This window comes from Pocillopora verrucosa, chromosome 13 (assembly GCF_036669915.1).
Source record: "Pocillopora verrucosa isolate sample1 chromosome 13, ASM3666991v2, whole genome shotgun sequence".
Lineage (NCBI taxonomy): Eukaryota > Metazoa > Cnidaria > Anthozoa > Scleractinia > Pocilloporidae > Pocillopora > Pocillopora verrucosa.
Window position 1 is genome coordinate 5,876,292 of NC_089324.1, and position 19,103 is coordinate 5,895,394.

The window sequence follows — 19,103 nt, forward strand, 5'->3', positions numbered from 1 at the left end:
ACCACATTGATATAGTTTCACGAACTTCGGTTTATGAGGAAAGAATTGAACTGAAATAACGTTCGATTAATAGCATTGATAATTAATTTTTTTAGCCTGCTTCCGCTGGCGACACGCGATTTATCATTTATTTATTGGGTATTCAACGCCACTTAATTTGTGCAATTATGGAAATTTCTTTCCTAACAACAAAAGAAATTAGAATCTATTGGAGTGCTGAACTGCAAGCCTTCCCTCGCGCTACTTTCGTCACAAATTGCCACTGTTAAAGGAAACAAATGAAATGCTTTCCTCGTGAATAAATAATGTACGTTCTGATACCATAACTTGGTATGAAAATAAATAAACATGTCCTTGTTGAATTTCCTTAACAGTTTTTTGCATTAAACCCAAACAATATTTGTCTTCTACAAGCTGATGAAAACCGCAAAATTCGTTTGACGTCGAACAGTAATCATATTGTAATCACAAAATGAACTTCACTCTACAAGTTCGAATAGGCGTGCTGTTCAGCAGAAAATCGAACATTTGTGAGGTATTAAAACATCTGAATATCTTTGTATGTCGTTTGGCGTGGCTTCAAAAGTTCAGATAATAAATATTCTTCCACGAGTAGAGCATTAAAAAAAGTGTCCGTAAGTAGAACTGAACGTTTATATTACGGGGGTGTCCGGTGGCAGATGATTGACTGTGTTCCACTTGTTTCGTTGTCTCGTTCGGCCAAAGGTTATTTAATTAATGTTAGTAAAGCTGCACTAATCAGTCACCAGTCATGTCAAACGGTAAATAAAGTTAAACTATCACTGGAGTGTGTTGCCGTGGGTGTACTTCATGGATTGCAAACATCCATACGAGAAATGAAGATAGGATACACTTGACACTTACAAATTTCTCACATCTCTTGTAATTTTCTATCAGTCAGCGTTGAAATACTCTTGAAATAATGTGCGATAGCGATGTATACCTACCTTCAGCAAGCTCTGCCGATAGCTTTGACATTCCGTACTCAAGTAGTAAAGAGGAAATGGAAGTTTGCAGTACTATTCAGCCCTACGAAGGAGAACCGCGTGAATCAAACGAAGATTTCGACCAAGACTGACCGAGACGGTTTCTCGCGTGCGGTGTTCAGGTCAAGATTAGAACAGAAAACTCCCGTTATTGAACGTTTAGTTTGCTACGTTTGTGTTTTGTTTTCTATGGCGATGTCTATGTTAAGAATGGGTAGCTGTGTTTCTTTTAATTTTCTGTTGACATAACGTTTTATTCCTTCGCACTAAGTGCGGCGAAGGTTCCCTTTGGTCAATGCTCTTGAGTTTCGTTGAGTAATTCTTTCAGAAAACCACAATCTAACTTTTGACGAAAGAATCGACTGTATCACGAGACACAATGATTTTTCGCCAAGAGGTCATTGAGCGGTTTCACTGCAAGTTGCTCCCTTCCCTTGAGATTGCGAAGGCAGAGGCTATCGTCGTCGAGCCGATCAAACGGAAAACGAGTGAGTTTATAGTCATCTGATTCAAGTTAATCTCCAATAGAGATTTTACCAAAGAAAAACTTTTTTGAGTTTAAGTGCAGCATTGGCATATAACCCATTCCGCTTAATGACAAGTAACTGACATTAGTATTGTGAAAGAATATTTCGCATGCATCGATTTTCACACTTAGATTCGCTACCATCTAATTCAATAAAATTTGCGAATGTTTCTTCATTTGTCTCGTTACAGTGCTGTTATCACAATGACATTGCTACTGTTGCTATTTTTAGTTCCTTGAGGGCAAGGGGGGATTGATGGCTCGTGGGATGCATTTTCGGAAACTTAGGTGAGAAGAATACACGGCCTTCGAGCTTGTGTTTGTACCAATAGCCACCAGAGGTTTCGCTCTGTTCACGCAACGGGATATCGGTCTATTCAGGAAAGGGCTTTAACTTTGTCACAAACAATGTATTTCTAGTAACAAAATACGATTGAAACTACAACTGGCAGCATTTTCGTACAATAAGAAAAGCACAAATGTAGTCATGTGGAAAGACAAGGAGTATAAGTACATCTCAAGCGCGTGAAATAGACAACAATAGACTCACCATTCTACGCTCGCGACATGCCAGCCGTAAAGAATGTTGAACAATCGTTTACGGTGTGGAAACAGACTCCTTAATCAGCATTCTTTTGAGCTGAATTAATTGGTTATCTTTCCCTGATTTTTCTGGTGGTATGTGTTCATAACAGACTTCTTCGACGCCGAATAAAGGGGTAAGTTTCTAAAGAAACTGTGGTGCTCCTTATGCTCCCTACTGCGGTAGGGAGCATAAGGCTGACTACCATAGTTTCCGACGTGTCTTCACAGTTTTCTACGTCACAACGATGTAAAATGATCGTTTTGGCCGCGCGCTTAATGGGGACACCTTTTGGCCACCAAATCGTACTTTCAATGCACAACAAAATGGTCAAGGAGAACTAGCCAGGCGCTTAGGTCAACTATTTCTAATTTTGAATACCGCTATCAAGCAAAAAATGCCCAAAAAATTTCAAACTATAAACTGTAGACGGCAGACTATGTAAAAAATGCAGACTGCAGACCGGGTACAAAATACAAACTGTAGACTGCAGACTTGGTATAAAATGCGCGCAGACTGCGAATTTATACTGTTTTGTTGCATCTGGTTCGTGTAAAATGTCATCTTACAACTTACCGAGCGTCACGAAATCACTTTTCCGCGATCATCTTTCCCGATTATTTGCACTATTGTGGAATATTCCTTGCCCGTTTCTTGATCACAATCGTTCTTAATATTATTTCAAGCCTTCATATAGTCTTTTCACTTTGCGGGTAAAATTTCCGCACAGCCCCATTCTTAATTATGGATTCACTTCTTGGATAGAGAAAACAATGACAAAAACTATACATTGCCATTGGGAAAACAGATTTGTTTCACAATAGTGTGGGCCTATGCGGAAATTTTACCATCCGGTTTTTGTCAATTTGATCATTGAAAAACGTACAATCTTATGGGTAATATATGATGGTGATAACTTTCAAATGCTTCCAATCTTCTCTGCTGTACTGTCCTGTTATGCAAAACTTCATACGAAGCCCATCGCGCAACACATGCAGAGAAGGCGTTGTGTGACGGGCTAACACGATGTCTGTGATTGAGAGATGGCACTAACTTCAAATGTATCTTATCTCGTAAATTCCTTCTCATAGAGATACATCTTCCCTTGTCCTAAATAATGATGATAAACGTTCAACTGTAGTTGTTCCTCAATCACTTTTTCGTGAGTTCTGTCCACCTCTTGTCCTGAAAACAAACAAAAAAAATCGCTTTTGATGAATTCACATGCACGGTTGAGTTGATGTAAAAGATGTGCCTCAAAAAGAGTAGGGTCACCTGAGTAAATCGCAGTTCGCCAATCTAAGAACTTCTCTGTCGGTAAATAAGTTCCAAAACTGATCGATCGTTGAATGGAATCGTCCACAAAATCTTCGGCAAAAAGTTCGTTGCAATCTTCCAAAATATGGTCGATATTAGATCGAAGAAAGGGGTAAGTTTCTAAAGAAACTGTGGTGCTGCGTCGGTGGGAGGGTATAGCAGGTAATTTAGTGTTAACAACTGGGTTGAAAACGTAAATTAGCCACCGTAAAGGGTAAAAAAGCTGACGTTTCGAGCGTTAGCCCTTCGTCAGAGCGATTGACGAAGGGCTAACGCTCGAAACGTCAGCTTTTTTACCCTTTACGGTGGCTAATTTACGTTTTCAACCCAGTTGTTAACACTAAATTACCTGCATTAGATCGAAGAGGTTCGAAAGGAACCCAATTAAAGAGAATTATGTCTTCTGGAAATAGTTGTGCTCTTTCAGTACTTGAAAGAATAACATCGGAGATATATTTTCGCGAGCATGGTTTTATCACGATCGATTTTTTCATAGCAGCTAAGGCTTGGCTGCAAGATTTTAACTTGACCTCATATTCAAGAATATTAAATTCCAAGTCGTCTACCTGTCGTTGGTAGACGTAAATCGTACTCGTTTGAGGTTTGGAAAGCGCTGTTTCGCATGGTTTCTTGCTTATTCCCTGAGCTTTCTGACAAGGCCCTGGCCACGAAGATCTTGATGAATACGTTCAAAGCGGCGGACAAATGTTTGACGATCATCGATAATGAAGTATGCAATTAAACCAATTAGTTTGTTGTCACTAGATTGAGCCAGAATGACGGCCATATTGTTCGTCCGAAGCCACTTGTGAAACATCAGTGGTAGCGAGTCGTGTCCTTGGTAGATTCCCTCCGAAAGTGTAACGATTTCGTCGAGATCGTCTGGCTCAGCCAAACGAAATGTTATGGCATCCATTGCAGAGACGATTCTCAGGATTACAAGCGACTTTTGATTTAGGAATAGCTCATTTCAGAGTTCATCATGACTGGAGACTGGTGCTAAAATAAATGCGAGAGCGAGGCTTCGCGCGAAATTACCCTCAGAGGCGCGAAAAAAAAATACTCTCAAGGGTTTATACAGCAGTTGTATAATAAGCAGTAAACGCGGCACGGTTAATGGTTGTGACAAAATCCTACTTGTTTCAGTGAAAGACAAACGCAGGAGTACCAGAAACGACTTTCTGAATCGTTTGGTTTTCTTTTCAAATATGATAGACTATTCCAGTTACATAACTTGTAAATAACTAATCGTCAAGCAACGTCATTGAACAAGGCATGAACATATTAATTTATTTACTTCACATGTTAAGTCCTTTACCGGTCGTAAGGTACCCAATTTAATTTTACTGTTCTGTACTTGTTCTGGAGAGTGAAGTGTCTTGCCAAAGCTATGGGTTAATGCTTCGTATTTCGGAAAACGGAGCATTAAACTATACCCAGGAACCAATCCTGAACCTAAGGCCATTACTTCAAAATCGAAATCGAATGTAGTAGTGCTGGTCATATCTCATAAACTAGCTCACATTTCGTTTCTTCCCTTGATGTTTTTATAGCTTTAATTTCAAAATTAGTGCCTTCTCGATCATGAATGGGATTGTGACAAACAACAAAGATGAACTTTCTTTGGACAAATAACTACCGAGACCTTGGAGAAACAGGCATAGGAACCCTTCGATTCGGACTCTAAAACGCAATACTGTTTGCTGAATCCGTATCCTACATAATCAAGCTTAAGCCAGTAAGAAGGAAAGAATGAGCTCGGGCATCATCCTCAAAGCAATGAACATATTCATACAAAGGTTTGATCCACCGGTGATCCATTTCACCCAAAAATAATGCCCTATAAGAGATCAAAGATCTCTGATGTTTGTCATCCCAGGGGCTTTCATAGTCTTTCCTACTCGGCGGCAACAACTGGATTAGCTAGCCAATGACCAGGGATACTCTCTCTCCCCTCCCCCCTCCCCCTTACCCCCTCCCCCTTCCCGTCGTGGACAGGAGATTCATCATAAAACGTGCTTTCTATTCTCTGGCTGTTGATATTTGGCACTCAGGCGATTCAAATTTTTTTTTTTGGATAGAAATGATTTATAGAAGATGTTTTCGCATTAATAATAGAGAAAGGTGATCCATATTATCTGTAAAGCCGTCACAATCTCTACAATAAATGCAAATGAAGACTTATGAATTTTGCATTGTGTACATCTATGAATTATGATAAGCGCATCTATCCCAGTGTCAGAAAAATAGACGGAGAGGAAAGAGAGGGAAAAAAATATCGAGCTCAAAAATACCGTTTCCTGTGGAAAAACAGTTTCAGTAACTGAACAAAAAGAAAAAAAAAACTGAAATAATCTGACTGATTTTTTTTGCTTAAATTGTGCTTAAATAATGCTTCGAAGGCATTTGCCAAGAATCTACAATCAAACGCATTCGAAAGCAAAACAAAATCTAAAATTTAAATATTGCCTAACCTCAAAATTTCAAAACGTTTATTAACAATAGAGTGCGCAGATAGAATCTATAATGAAACCTAGTACACTCCTCAGAGCTCACTCTCATTTCATTATGAGGACTTGAATAATTCACAAGTCTTTTGAAAACTTCCTTTTATCGACAACGCGATAACAATCATTTTGCAGCTCGCTAAAAAATACCTTCTGTACTCCCTTGTCACTTTGTTGAACCTTGCAAGATTCTCCCCGTCTATACATTTGGCGTAATTTCACGGTTCTTATGCCATTAATCATAACGGCAACACATGAACGCAATACCAAGGAAAGCGAGAAAAGAAAAACCATGACTTTTGTCAAAACCTAGTTCACAATATTTTGAAATCCTTTCAGAGAAGTCCTCGACAAAATTTCAAAGTATGTTTTTATTTATTTCAAAAATCATAATGGAACATAGGTACACCACACCGAGGAATCAAAAACCGAAAAACCATGGCTGTTGTCAAAACCTTGTAGGCAATAAGTGAAATCCTTTCAGAGAAGTCCTCGCCAAAATTTCAAAGTATTTTTCTATTTATTTCAAAAATCTTAATGGCAACATGGTACACCCCACCGATGAAAGCGAAAGAAGGAAAATCATGGTTGTTGTCAAAACCTTGTTGGCAATAATTGAAATCCTTTCAGAGAAGTCCTCGCCAAAATTTCAAAGTATTTTTCTATTTATTTCAAAAATCATAATGTCAACATAGGTACACCACACGATGAAAGCGAAAAAAGTAAAACCATGGTTGTTGTCAAAACCTTGTAGGCAATAATTGAAATCCTTTCAGAGAAGTCCTTGCCAAATTTTCAAAGTACATTTTTAGAAAACGATACGAACCGCAGTTATAGGTCGAGGGATTAATTTTTTTTACATAAGAATAACTTTCGCAAAGGGGTTTGATTTCTGATCTTAATCGATTTTAGAAGAAACCTTTTATTTTTAAATGCTTTCACTAACTGTCCATAACTCTCCAATAAGTGAGTTTTCCAATAAGTGAGTTTTATCTCACAGTTTAGGTTTTGAAGGTCTACCATAGCAATGCATAAATTTTACCCGCGAACTCAAATGTTTGCCGTTTGGCAAGAGAAAATTACAGTACGCCTTTGTTTCTCAATAATCGCAGTCCTAGTCCATAGGAAGATATGATGGTTCGAACTAAACACAATACGAATGAAGTTTTAGAGTTTAAACATACAGTATAAAAGAAAACAACAACTTTTGAGTTCACTTAAGCTGGAGTGTTGATCGCGAGACTGTTAAGAGGGTATTATCAAGGTTGTCAGAGTTTTCGTCGTTGTCCATGGTAAACCATTTATTTCTCATAAAAAAAAAACACAACAACAACAACAAAGCAACAAACAAACAAAAAGCAGCGCCAAAAAAGATTAATTTTTTGAAAGATCTTTCAGAGCCGTTTTAACTCGCATCAATCTCAAAAAAAACTATATACCATTGGAGAGCCATTAAATAGGAATTCAAACAACATTTTCACCGTTTTGTCTCGGTAACAAAAGTCCCTTCGAGCAGCAAATCAGTTAAAGGCTATTGTTTACCTATTGTGGTCTCTCGTTGGCCCAATCACTTGAAATACCACAGGCTTCTACTCGTGGAATAATATTTATTGTCTCAACTTTTAAAGCATCCTAGTCACACCAAACGCATTTGAGATGGAAGAACTCAGTTTTCGCCTGGCGAGGCTCAGTGATTTTGATGAGATTGTAAGTTTATCCAAAGGAATTTATAAAGGGCACGACTACCTACCTATTGAGTTTCACAAATGGATGAAGATGGAAAACATGGCAATCATGTTGGTTCTTTCTGGTGACAAAATAGTTGGTTCAAGAGCCGCTTATATCATAGATGACGGGAAGACGTACATTAGAAGAGCTGGGCGCGTCCTTCCAGAGTTCCGTAAACAAGGAATCAGCCAAAAGCTCTCGGATGCATTGGATGAATATGTGCGCTTTAGCTTCCCAACTGTTGAACGAATGCGTTTCGTGTCAAAATATAACAAATTTAGCGACAGTTTGAGATTAAAGAAAATTCTACAATTTGAAGTCTTGTCCTATGACATTGACGAAGAGGAGTACCGTGAATCCCAAACATGGAATGAAGAATCAACTGAAATTGCCACTTGTACTAAAGATTACATTTCAAATGTTTTGTTTTCTAGTCGTGTGGTCGAACTATTGTTTCCAGACAATATTCTCCTGTATGATCGAGTGCCCGTCGAGCCTTGTAGTTCAAACTTTGAGCATATTGTGCAAGAGTTTGACAGTCTCACATTTTGCACAGAGAAGAACCCAGCCAGCTCTTCGCCTAAATCGTTCAGCTTCGGCGGTGTCGCTCAAAGAGTTGAATATGTTCACTGGACAACTTATATTTACACCAGAGACGTGAGCCTGTACAAAGAGCATTTGATGTTCCAATTCAAACTTGCTTGCAAATCTATCAAAAGTCGTTTCATATTCGTTTCATCAGTAATGAGTGAAAGTATGAGCGCGCAGGGAAGGAGTTTGATGGAAGAGAAATTAAATCTGAAAGTGTCAGACAATATCAGCGAGAAGAGATTGAATATGTATGAGTTGGATTTAGTACAACAGAACGTCACTGAAATTTAGGAAAAACCTTCACTCGCGATGAAATTGAGCGTGAGGAAACATGTAGCAAAAACACCAGAACTAAATGATTATGATGACTGAAATTTTTATGACTAACGGCATCTGATTAACCGAAGGCAAATAGTATTAGCCTCCTTCATAGAAACTTAGATTTAGCTCAAATTAAGATTCAGAAAGGTTACAGCAAATATATAAGTATAGAAAAAAATCCTTTTGTTTTTCTCGAACTTTTGTTTTGTGACATAAAAAGATATCCAGATTTTTTAATACCTCACAAGTGTTCGATTTTCTGCTGAACAGCACGCCTATTTGAGCTTGTAGAGTGAAGTTCATGTTGTGATTACAACATGTTTACTGTTCGACGTCAAACGAATTTTGCGGTTTTCATCAGCTTGTAGAAGACAAATATTGTTTGGATTTAATGCAAAAAACTGATAAGGAAATTCAACAAGGACATGTTTATTTATTTTCATACCAAGTTATGGTATCTTAACGTACTTTATTTATTCAAGAGGAAAGCATTTTATTTATTTCCCTCAACAGTGGTAATTTGCGACGAAAGTACCACGAGGGAAGGCTTTCAGCTCAGTATTCCAATAGATTCTGATTTCTTTTGTTGTCGGGAAAGAAATTTCAATAATTGCACAAATTAAGTGGCATTGAATACCCAATAAATAAATGATGAATCGCGTGTCACCAGCTGAAGCCATCTAAAATATTTATCCTCAACGTTATTAATTGAACGTTATTTCTGTTCTATTCTTTCCCCATAAACTGAAGTTGGTCAAAATATATCAACGTGGTATTTTCTTTATGATGTTTTCCCGACCGTACCGACCGAACCATACTTTGCCTTCAGAAGTTTAATAATCTATAAACGCGTCGTCATTAACATTACATTAGCGCCTCTATGAACAGTTTACCACAATCAGTAAGCCGGCTGTGCAACAACTATCTGGATTCTTTTCTAGATCTCACTCTGAATCCATGCAATCTTCTCTTTAGCTCAAAATATACTTGCCCATCGGGCAGAATGCCAATACTGTTCTCGCAACATTCAATTGCATAAATGAAAGTCTGACATAGCATGGGGAATATAGAGGCATTTCAGGGTAGATGTCTTTGATACAGAGCGCTGCCCGATAAGGGGTGTAGCTTTCGAGAATGTTCACTAAATATTCTGTATTGAAGCCGGCGAATAAACCCTCCATGGCCTTCAATTTTAATGACAAAAACAGAAGTTACAGGGCATGCGTGTTTATGAATACGTCAGAGGGGATTTCACTAGTCTTTAAAACATAGGGGTCTCACAGCCCTTATTCCTTAATTGTAAGAGGAATTGATGAATGAATTACCTAAGGAAAAATTTATGATCTCTTTCTCTGGAGATTTGCATAATTCAGAATTGACTACCTGGCATTATGCCTTGACTTGTGAGCCAACTTTGTCTTTTCCGAATTTTAATGCCAATGTTTATTACCGTAAATAAATTATGGCTGCACCCTCTAACTGTCTGTAGATCGAACCGTTATACTGTAAGTATGTTGATCTCAATACGAAGTCTGTGAAGTCCGCTATCTGAGCAGGTGTTAGTGTCGTGCGGTCTGCAGGGCTTGCATCACTCTCTAACTTTTGTCGTGCGGCTTCTATAGTACCCTTGATTGGGAAGTTGGTGAACAATGACTCCACGTCGAAGGACACCATGATTTCGTGGTCCTGAATCTTCTCGCTGCTGATGGTGGAAGGAAAGTGAGCTGAGTTGGTCACCGTAAAATCTGAATTTCCTGTTAGCTAAGAAAGCAGACAAGTCATACGCAAGAGTTGTTATGCAAGAAACAGTAGGCCGCAATTGTACATTAGCCTTGTAACCATAGATTCTAGGTGATTGTTTGTGTTGCAGTTTGATCTTCTTATAAACAGCCTCTGATGTGTGCCCGTTCCGTTTTAAGGACAGACAGTTTGCGAGTCAGACGGTCTGTCGGATCTTTTAGCGCTGTCTTCTTAGCATAATATGTGACAGTGTCGAGGACTGTGCTAACACGATCCTTATCCGCCGGGAGGATCTAGATGGAGTTGTCTTCTTTAAGGCTCTTAAGGGCGTCGCATAGTTCTGTCGTGATGTTCGGCTTTGGTGGGTCTGCGTGTTGAAGGATATTGTTGAAGGCTCCTTGTTCCGCATTGAGCGGTCTTATTGCTGATTCAACATTAGCGATGATCTCGGTAGCTGGGATGTTTGCAGGAGTCACGGAAAACTTACATTTTTTCTTTAACAGGGACACCTCAACATCGCTAAAACCAGTACTCACGGCAACAATGGGAATCGACATCCGCCAATCGCGTTAGATCGCCGTGATACAAAAGGTAACGCGTGAGCAGTCGCCCAAATCGCCTGATGAAGACTAGCATTAATCAATTGAAACGTCATGATCTACATCTCAAGTGACTACCTCGATCGTGAGACAAAAGATTAAACAGTTTATAAAAGTTTATACTGTCAGCCCGAAAGCACGCTGCTAGTCATTAGAACGTCCGCACATGCGCATACGTTTGAGCGTTGTTTGGACAGGACTAAATTTTTCCTGTATGGATACAAGTAGAGATTTTGCACCGCCACACAGGGTGACAAAAGGTGACAAAAGGTGACAAAACGACGATGGCTCTCCCAGTGTCGCCTTATATCTGTTGCGTGACGATAAAAAAAACTGAAAACTTTTTGTTTGCCCAGCGACAGAATCTTAACTTACTTCGCGGCCTCTTGTCCAAAGGCAAATAGCAACAGGTGACTTCTAATAAGCAACTAAAACCACTTGATCGCCATTATTTTTCAAGCCGCCAAGCAAGCGTGACTTCGCTCGCGTGTCTTCGCCCTTGTGCTTTATTTCGGCACCAGCCTCCTATCATGCGGAAATTTTGAGTATTTATAATTAGACAGTAATTGGAATAGTCACGGAATTTTAGAGAGGAATCTAAGGGTTGCGTGTGTAAGTCGTCTCTACAATGGACGCTATAACATTCCGCTTGGCAGAGCCTGACGACTTCGATGAAATCGTTAAACTTTCTAAAGGAATCTATGAAGGACACGACTATCTACCGTTAAAGTTTCACAAGTGGCTTCAAACAAACAATATGGCCGTCATTCTGGCTCATTCCAGCGACAACAAACTGATTGGTTTAGTGGCATACTCCATTGTCGACGATCATCAAACATTTGTTCGCCGCGCAGAACGCATTCATCAAGATCTTCGTGGCCAGGGTCTTGTCAGAAAGCTCAGGGAATATGCGAGAAACCATGCCAGACAGCGCTTTCCAAACCTAACACGAGTACGATTTACGACCACAAGTGAGAATGTGAATTCTCAGCATCATAGAAAACTCCAGGAATGGAATATTCTTGCATATGAGGTTGAGATAAAATACTGCAGGCAGGCGCCAGCGCCCATGAAAAAATCGGTCGAGATCAAATCATACTCACGTGAATATTTCACGGATATTATTCTTTCTAGCCTCGGAAGAGCAAAACTTTTTCCTCGAGATGTCATCGTCGTGAATTATTTTCCTTTTGAACCTCTCCGATCGAATATCGATCAAATTTTGGAAGATAGAAACGAACTTTTTGGCGAAGATTGCGGCGATGATTCTATGCCTCGATCGTTCAGTTTTGGAACTTATTTGCCGACAGAGAAGTTCTTAGATTGGCAAGCTGTGATTTATACAGATGACCCTGCTCTTTATGAAGCTCATCTTTTATATCAATTCAAGCGTGCATGCGAATTCATTAGTAGCGATTTTGTTTTCGTGTCTCTTCATGACAAGAGCTGGACTGAACTCACTAAAAACGTGATGGAGGAACAACTACAGTTAAAAGTTCATGGATTAAAAGGGATGATGTATCTATATGAGAAAGATTTAACGAGCTAAAACGCTTTTGAATAAGTGTTAAATTTAGCCATCCCTTCCCAGATATTGTATTTGACCGTCACGCGACGCATAAATAATTGCATGTGTCACGAAATGAGCTAGGATGAAAATTAGAACCCAAAGCCGAATAGGAGACGTGGGTTTAGTTAAATTTTTTTTTAGGTATCGAAATTAAGGAAGTGTGTCTTAGTGAACACGGTTTAGCTCTTTTGGCCCTAATGTTATTAATAACCTTCACCGATTAGTTGGTTGTCAAGCGTGTAAGTCATGTAGAAGCCAGACGTTTCACGGCCAAATGGTTACAAGACACATCAGTTGCAATTACACGGTTAGAACAGATTCGAGATTAGCTTGTAAGTATAAAGGAACTGAAAACCGGATCCAATAGAAATGATTTATTTGTAGGAGATATGACACTAAAATACTCATTCTCAGCACGTTTGTTCGACTTTCTGTCCTTAAATTAAGTTTGTATTCATTCGCTCTTTCCTTATGTGTTATTTAGTATTTAACACAAAGGTGAAAAATGCTTTTTGCGCGCGCTGATTGGGTTGGTCAGAAGTGAACAGCAAGTTCTATTCACCTCCTAGCAGCCGATGAGTTAAAATCGCCCACAAGAGTTTAATTACCAACGGTATATTAAAAGAATAAACCATTTGTTTTTGTATCTGTGTGGTATATACTAATAGGTGAAAAGTATCACGACAGTAGCTGAATAGGAAAATTATTGATGGAAGTTGTTTGAGCCAATCTCAAGTTCCTACGTTTGTCATCTATCGCTTAAGGGAGGTTGAGGTGGGGGGAGGTCGATGACGTTTTACCAGGTCCCTACATAAGGCTTTGTTATAATCGTTATGATCCCCCTTAAGTGGGAACTAATTAGTAGTCAATTATCTATATTTTCTCCCCTTTGACTTTACTGGCGATTACTGACCCCCTCCGTTCCACCTAAAAACCACGCGATCCTCTCCTCCCCCCCCCCCAAAAAAAAAAAGAAAAAATTCCTCCTATTCCCCTCCCTCAAGCGATAATCGAAGTTCATGGGAAAGGCTGTTCCACAACATAGCACCTTTTTAGGAAGAACGTTTCTTTAAATAATTGACGCGGGGTTGTGGACGAGCCATTTTATTTTCAGAATTCCTCAGTTGGTTCGCAGTAATATGTAATATCATTTCGATATTCCAATCGAAATTATAGCTATTTAGGAGTAAATCCATGTAAAGTTTTGTGCATTATAACAAAGAGGAACATAGGAATAGGAACATCAAAAGGAACCGGATGCCTTATTCTTTTAATTTCACCCAAGGCAGAGGCAATCTTTTTACAAATACTCTGTGTATGACGATCCCATTTTAAGTTTTGATCAATATGTAACCCTAGAGATTTCTTGGAGGCAATGGTCATTTATCGTGAAATTAAAGATGGAATCTCAGAATTACGGCAGTTGATAGCCTCTGCCTAGATGCAATTCATATAAATTAATTAGGTTTTGGTTAAGTTAAGGGTGATTTTTTTTAGCGGATAGCCAGAATTACATTTAAATCGTAATCAAGACAATCGTCATTGCACGTTTACAGAACTGCTTAAGTATACATAAGAATATATTAAATTGTTGTCATCTTAATACATTCTAGATTGTGAAAAAAGTGTGAAATTTAGAAATAAACACCTACAAGGGTTTAATGTTTTATAATTGATGGCACACAAAGGTTTAATGTTTTAAATTGATGACCTAATCTCTATCTTATCTTCATTTGTTGTATGGATGTTTACAACCCATGAAGAACACCCACGGCAACACACTTCAGTGATAGTTTAGCTTTATTTACCGTTTGACATGACTGGTGACTGATTAGTGCAGCTTTACTAACATTAAATGACCTTTGGCCGAACGAGACAACGAAATAAGGTGTGCGCAGTTAATCATCCGCCACTGGACACTTTCGTAATATAAACGTTCAGCTCTACTTACCGACACTTTTTTTAATGCCCGTTTTGCCTCCCAGTCAAACTCTGTATTTAACATTCCCGTAAGCGACACACTCTCGCAAATGAACACTTTTGAAAACAGAAATTGGAGTTTTCTTCTCTTTACGTTCTATCGGATGCTACCCAATTCATCTTTGATGTCCGCTTATCAGAAATTCTACTAACAGACACTTTTTCCCGAGGGCGTCTGCTTACGAGAGTTTACTGTATTATCAAACTCCTTTATCGGGTTGCTGTCGACCAGGTTTGGAACGATGGCATGTTACATAAATAAAGGCAAACACCTAATGTGAGTGTAGAGGTTCGAAAGGTGAATTATTTTAGACATAATCATCCATGTTAAGACAATATTCAGGCCATCGACTAAAAAATATATATTTGTTCAGCATTGCTTTCCACCTGATTACATATCTCATTAAATTTACGCCGGACCAATCCTAAAAGAGCTGAATATACAACAAAATTACGGACGTGAGATAATGTTTCTCAGACGATCTCTTATAGGTGGTCCGATTCGTTTGAAGTTGAGTCTTTTTCACAATGAAAAGATTCTGTGTCTCTTTGATTTTGTTAGTCTCCCTTTTCGACGGAATGCTGCGAAGTGTCGCTGGTGAAGATTTTTGCTCTAACGAGGTAAAATTTGATTTTACAACTATGCTGACAAGTTTTTGTAAGAAAGCTTCAAGTTCTCTAACAGAGGGCAGTGATTATCTGAGTAATTCTCTTTTTCTACCGCAATGATGTATTGCCGTGGCCTTGAACAGGCTCTAAGCTTAATCTTGCTTGTCAGCATCCAGAAAAGTTTAATAAAATTGAGAAACTATCATGCAGATATCGTGGATGTAGAGATGATTTAAATCAAATTCATGTTAGGAGTCCGTCGTTATTTAGCAGCTGAGGTACACGTAAGAGAGGGGAAGAAGGAGTCGGAAGACTTCTGGCGGGATTTGCACGGGTTTCAGTTGGAACAGTGGGGGATCAGTCGTCATCAGCAGAGTATAAAGGGGACTATAGAAGGTTGACTGCCCCAGTAAGGTGATGAATATATAATGACCACTCGCTCAAATCTATCATGAGCAGGCAGAGAAATTTGAAAATAATTTTAGTTGATATTTGAGTGGTTCACAGTTAGATCTTGGTAAAGAAATGTTAAAATTAAACAGTAGGATTTTAGTTTTAAAGCAATTCTTGAGTTTTATAGACATGCATGTTCCACTTTTTTCTTCAATCCAGGATGAAGACTTATCGTTTGAAACAATACCTTGTACTGCGGTTAGGACAGGAATGGTGCGCTCCACTGAAGGTCAAAAATTTCTAAGCCTTTGCCTCAACAACCAATGGAAGCCATATTACCCCCTAGGAAGCCCTGTTAAGGGTTGCTATAACAACCGTATTCCTGGTCTGATTGGTCATTGGCGCATGAATGAGCAGACTGGAGACGAGGTGGCTGATGACTCGGGTTATGAGAACCACGGCTCGGCTGATGTCCCAGTGCCTAAGTTATCCAAGTTCACACGTGGTCGCCATTTTGACTCCAGTGGACTCATCTCCGTCCCAAACTCCCCGGTATTGAATTTGGGGGTGTCAAGCTTCACCGTGACTGGATGGACAAAGATTTTGGACGTCACCTACCCTCTGACAACCTTTGCTGTCCAGAAGGGTGGCTGTTATTATCACCCAGGCCATTCGGGCGTGAAAGCCGGTTGGGAAATAGGACACGGTTACAATGCCAAAGGACTTGACGTTTGTATACGAGACAAAGAATCCAGAATGACTCGAAAGAAAATCGAGTTTGATGATGACTTTCAGCAACATCATCTTCTTGATCAGTGGGTTCATTATGCAGTTGTCTTTGATCGCCAACAGCAGAAGAAAGTCTTCCTTTACATCAACGGCAAAAAGCAGTCCAAGTACCTCGACATCTCAGCAGTACAAGGCAGCGTTGACAACACCAGACCTCTCATATTCGGTTACCTCTACGGCTGGAAAACTAAGGGAACTCTGGATGAATATCGAGTTTACAACAAGGCTTTAGACGACTTCGAGGTGGGGGCCATCTTCAAGAACCACCTTGTGTAACAAGCACTAAAAAGTTTTGCAAATTATACAAACTGTCTCCTCGTGATATGTTGGCAGAATAAAAAAATTGATGATAGTGATCTGATTGTGATGCATCGAATTGTTTAATTCAAATTAATTTCGAAATTTGCATCAAATTTTAGGAAATATACAGAAGGATGATGTAGGGCTAATGTCAAAAAACTATTTTATTCCACGTTGTATCGTGGATGCTGCCTCTCCACACCCTAAATTCCCCTTCGTCTTCTTCTTCATGATCTGTTTAGATCCGAGCTGATTCGTCTGAAACCAAATTGTCTATCACTTCTCTAGTTTCTTCAATCGAGCCGCACCTTCAATAGGAAATGCCATACGCACATTTTTTTGTGCGATTCCCTTACTTGCGTCACAATCTCAAACGCACTTGCCAATTTAACGGTGAAGTAACGACACCAACCAACTTATGAAGGGGTGGTTCTTGGTGAGGGAAGAAAGGACTGGGACTGAATTTCATTTTAACAGCTGCTCTACGAAACGCTTTTCCTAAATATTTCGGACATGTTTCGCCAAATTTTGTTGGAGCGGGAATGGAAAATGTGAAGACGTAATTTGTTTTTAAATCATGAATTTTAAAAAGATGTTTTTTCCCCATAAAATTTGAGCCTCTACATGGAGTACTTTTAAATGGCGAAACAGTGCTCCAAAATTTGAATTAACAGTTCCTTTAAAAAGTTTTCCCTTTTTTCATCAGTGGAAATGTAGTTGGCTGAGCAGTTTCGCATATTTCTCGCAAACCGTTTAAATTTTGTCTATAGGATTTTCTAGGCGCTGCAAATCTTCAAATTTTCGCTCTTTCCTGCCTCCGCTGCTAAATGTTTTTTGTGCCCGGCGACAGAATTTCACCCAACTTCCAAGCCTATTGCTAGAAGAAAAAAATAAAATATGACATCACTTCGATTGTGATTTCCGTTATTGCAACGGGCGACCGAGTGATAGACCACTTTATAAACATCAAAATATTCGAAGCAGAGTGATCCAATCAGGAGAGAACTCGGAAATGAGCTATTCGTAACTCAACAGTCACTGGAATTCACGGAATTGTCCGTGTTTTTCCATAACAAGTGGTGGACTGAACTCACGAAAAAAGTGATGGAGGAACAAATGCTGCTGCAATTTCATCGACATTTTATAGGAGAAAGGAAAAGGTCTCTCTTTGTGAGGATTTTGCAAGCTGATACCTTCCTTTTCTTAGTTTCGGAACACTTCGTTTTTTTACTTTGTATTAATGTTTTGTTTTTCTTGACCTGTAAGGGAAAATGTCGAACAAATCTCAAAGCACTAAGGGGACCAAGCTACGAGTCTGCACAGATAATAATAACTTTGTATTAATGTTTTGTTTTGGTTCATGCCTTGTTAGTTAATGGTTATGATTTAACAAATGTGTCAAATCTCTATCAGCAGATCAGTATTTGTATAGCTTCACCAGTAATCGGATCTTTGTGTTTCCGCAATGAGCATGGACAATTAACATGTATATTAACATTGGATTCATCGTAACCGTTGCAATTTCCTCAATGTGATTGGTGCATTTGCTGCATAATTTTTCACTAATCACTGTGTACAGTTGTAATCGGACAGTGTAATCGGACAGTTGGCTGTAATTGGACACGTGTAATCGGACAGTTGAAGTAACCAATCATAAATCAGCGAAATCCACCAATAATAGAATTAATCACAATAACCACAGCAACAACCACTGATCCCGAAACAAAAGGGGAAATTCCAAAATAGAGGAATTTTTTGCTTGAGACATCGTAAAGCACGTAAATCGAACTCAGAAAAGCACTGGAACACTTACAGGAAACTGAGGAACAAAGTAAACCGCTTAGTAAAATCTGCTAAGTCGAAATATTACTGCGAAATGATCGAGGAAGCCAGAGGAGATCACGGCAAAATGTGGAAAGCTGTAAACGAAGCATGCAATCGTAATTCATCCTCAGAAAAGGTTCAGTGCATCATTTCCGATGGCATTCAGCACACCACTTCCAAATCCATTGCTGTTGCTTTGAATAGCTTCTTTGCATCCATAGGCAAGCGCCTAGCTGACAAAATAACGACTACCTGGTCGAATTGCAACTTGGTTTTAGAACAACCGTTGTCTCAGTTCCAGTTAACTGAACTAGAGGAATCGTTTGTGCTTCAGCAGCTTACCTCTTTGAAGACAAATAAAGCAATTGGTTTGGACAAAATTAGTGCTAGACTACTCAAGAGCTCTGCTAATACAATCACTCCCTCCATCACTAAGCTGTTGAATCGATCGATTCTTACTGGTAAATTTCCTAAATTGTGTAAATGCTCAAAAATTACAGCCTTGTTTAAATCAGGCGACCGGTCAAATGCATCGAACTATCGACCTATCTCTATTTTACCGACACTCAGTAAAATTCTCGAGAAAGCCGTGCATTCCCAGCTGTACCAGCACTTGGTTATTAACAACCTTCTCACAAGGAAACAGTTTGGATTCAGGAAGGGGCTCTCTACTGAATCTGCTTTGACATCATTTGCTGATGAAGTCTTATTGAACATGG

At 39.2% G+C, this 19,103-nt stretch overlaps 3 protein-coding genes across 3 annotated transcripts; all 3 read left to right on the top strand.

Moving 5' to 3' along the window:
• The first annotated feature begins 7,596 nt into the window (after positions 1 to 7,596).
• On the top strand, positions 7,597 to 8,726 carry LOC131789617 (histidine N-acetyltransferase-like). The gene has a single exon (XM_059106777.2). It carries the CDS (start codon positions 7,597 to 7,599, stop codon positions 8,548 to 8,550), a length of 954 nt encoding a protein of 317 aa, XP_058962760.1. The 3' UTR covers positions 8,551 to 8,726.
• Positions 8,727 to 11,487: 2,761 nt separating this feature from the next.
• Positions 11,488 to 13,125, top strand: LOC131789608 (histidine N-acetyltransferase-like). Its single transcript, XM_059106771.2, has one exon. The coding sequence runs from the start codon at positions 11,548 to 11,550 to the stop codon at positions 12,466 to 12,468; it is 921 nt and encodes a 306-aa protein (XP_058962754.2). The 5' UTR covers positions 11,488 to 11,547; the 3' UTR covers positions 12,469 to 13,125.
• Positions 13,126 to 14,937: 1,812 nt separating this feature from the next.
• LOC131789594 (uncharacterized) lies at positions 14,938 to 16,593 on the top strand. Its single transcript, XM_059106751.2, has 2 exons — positions 14,938 to 15,090; positions 15,691 to 16,593. Exons 1-2 carry the CDS (start codon positions 14,998 to 15,000, stop codon positions 16,534 to 16,536), a joined length of 939 nt encoding a protein of 312 aa, XP_058962734.2. The 5' UTR covers positions 14,938 to 14,997; the 3' UTR covers positions 16,537 to 16,593.
• Positions 16,594 to 19,103: the final 2,510 nt, after the last annotated feature.

Excerpts from the sequence above, each read along its gene's own strand:
- LOC131789617 (XM_059106777.2), top strand. The coding sequence starts at position 7,597 with ATGGAAGAACTCAGTTTTCGCCTGGCGAGGCTCAGTGATTTTGATGAG.
- LOC131789608 (XM_059106771.2), top strand. The coding sequence starts at position 11,548 with ATGGACGCTATAACATTCCGCTTGGCAGAGCCTGACGACTTCGATGAA.
- LOC131789594 (XM_059106751.2), top strand. The coding sequence starts at position 14,998 with ATGAAAAGATTCTGTGTCTCTTTGATTTTGTTAGTCTCCCTTTTCGAC. Across the intron at positions 15,091-15,690 it reads AAGATTTTTGCTCTAACGAG|GATGAAGACTTATCGTTTGA; the intron begins GTAAAATTTGAT and ends TCTTCAATCCAG.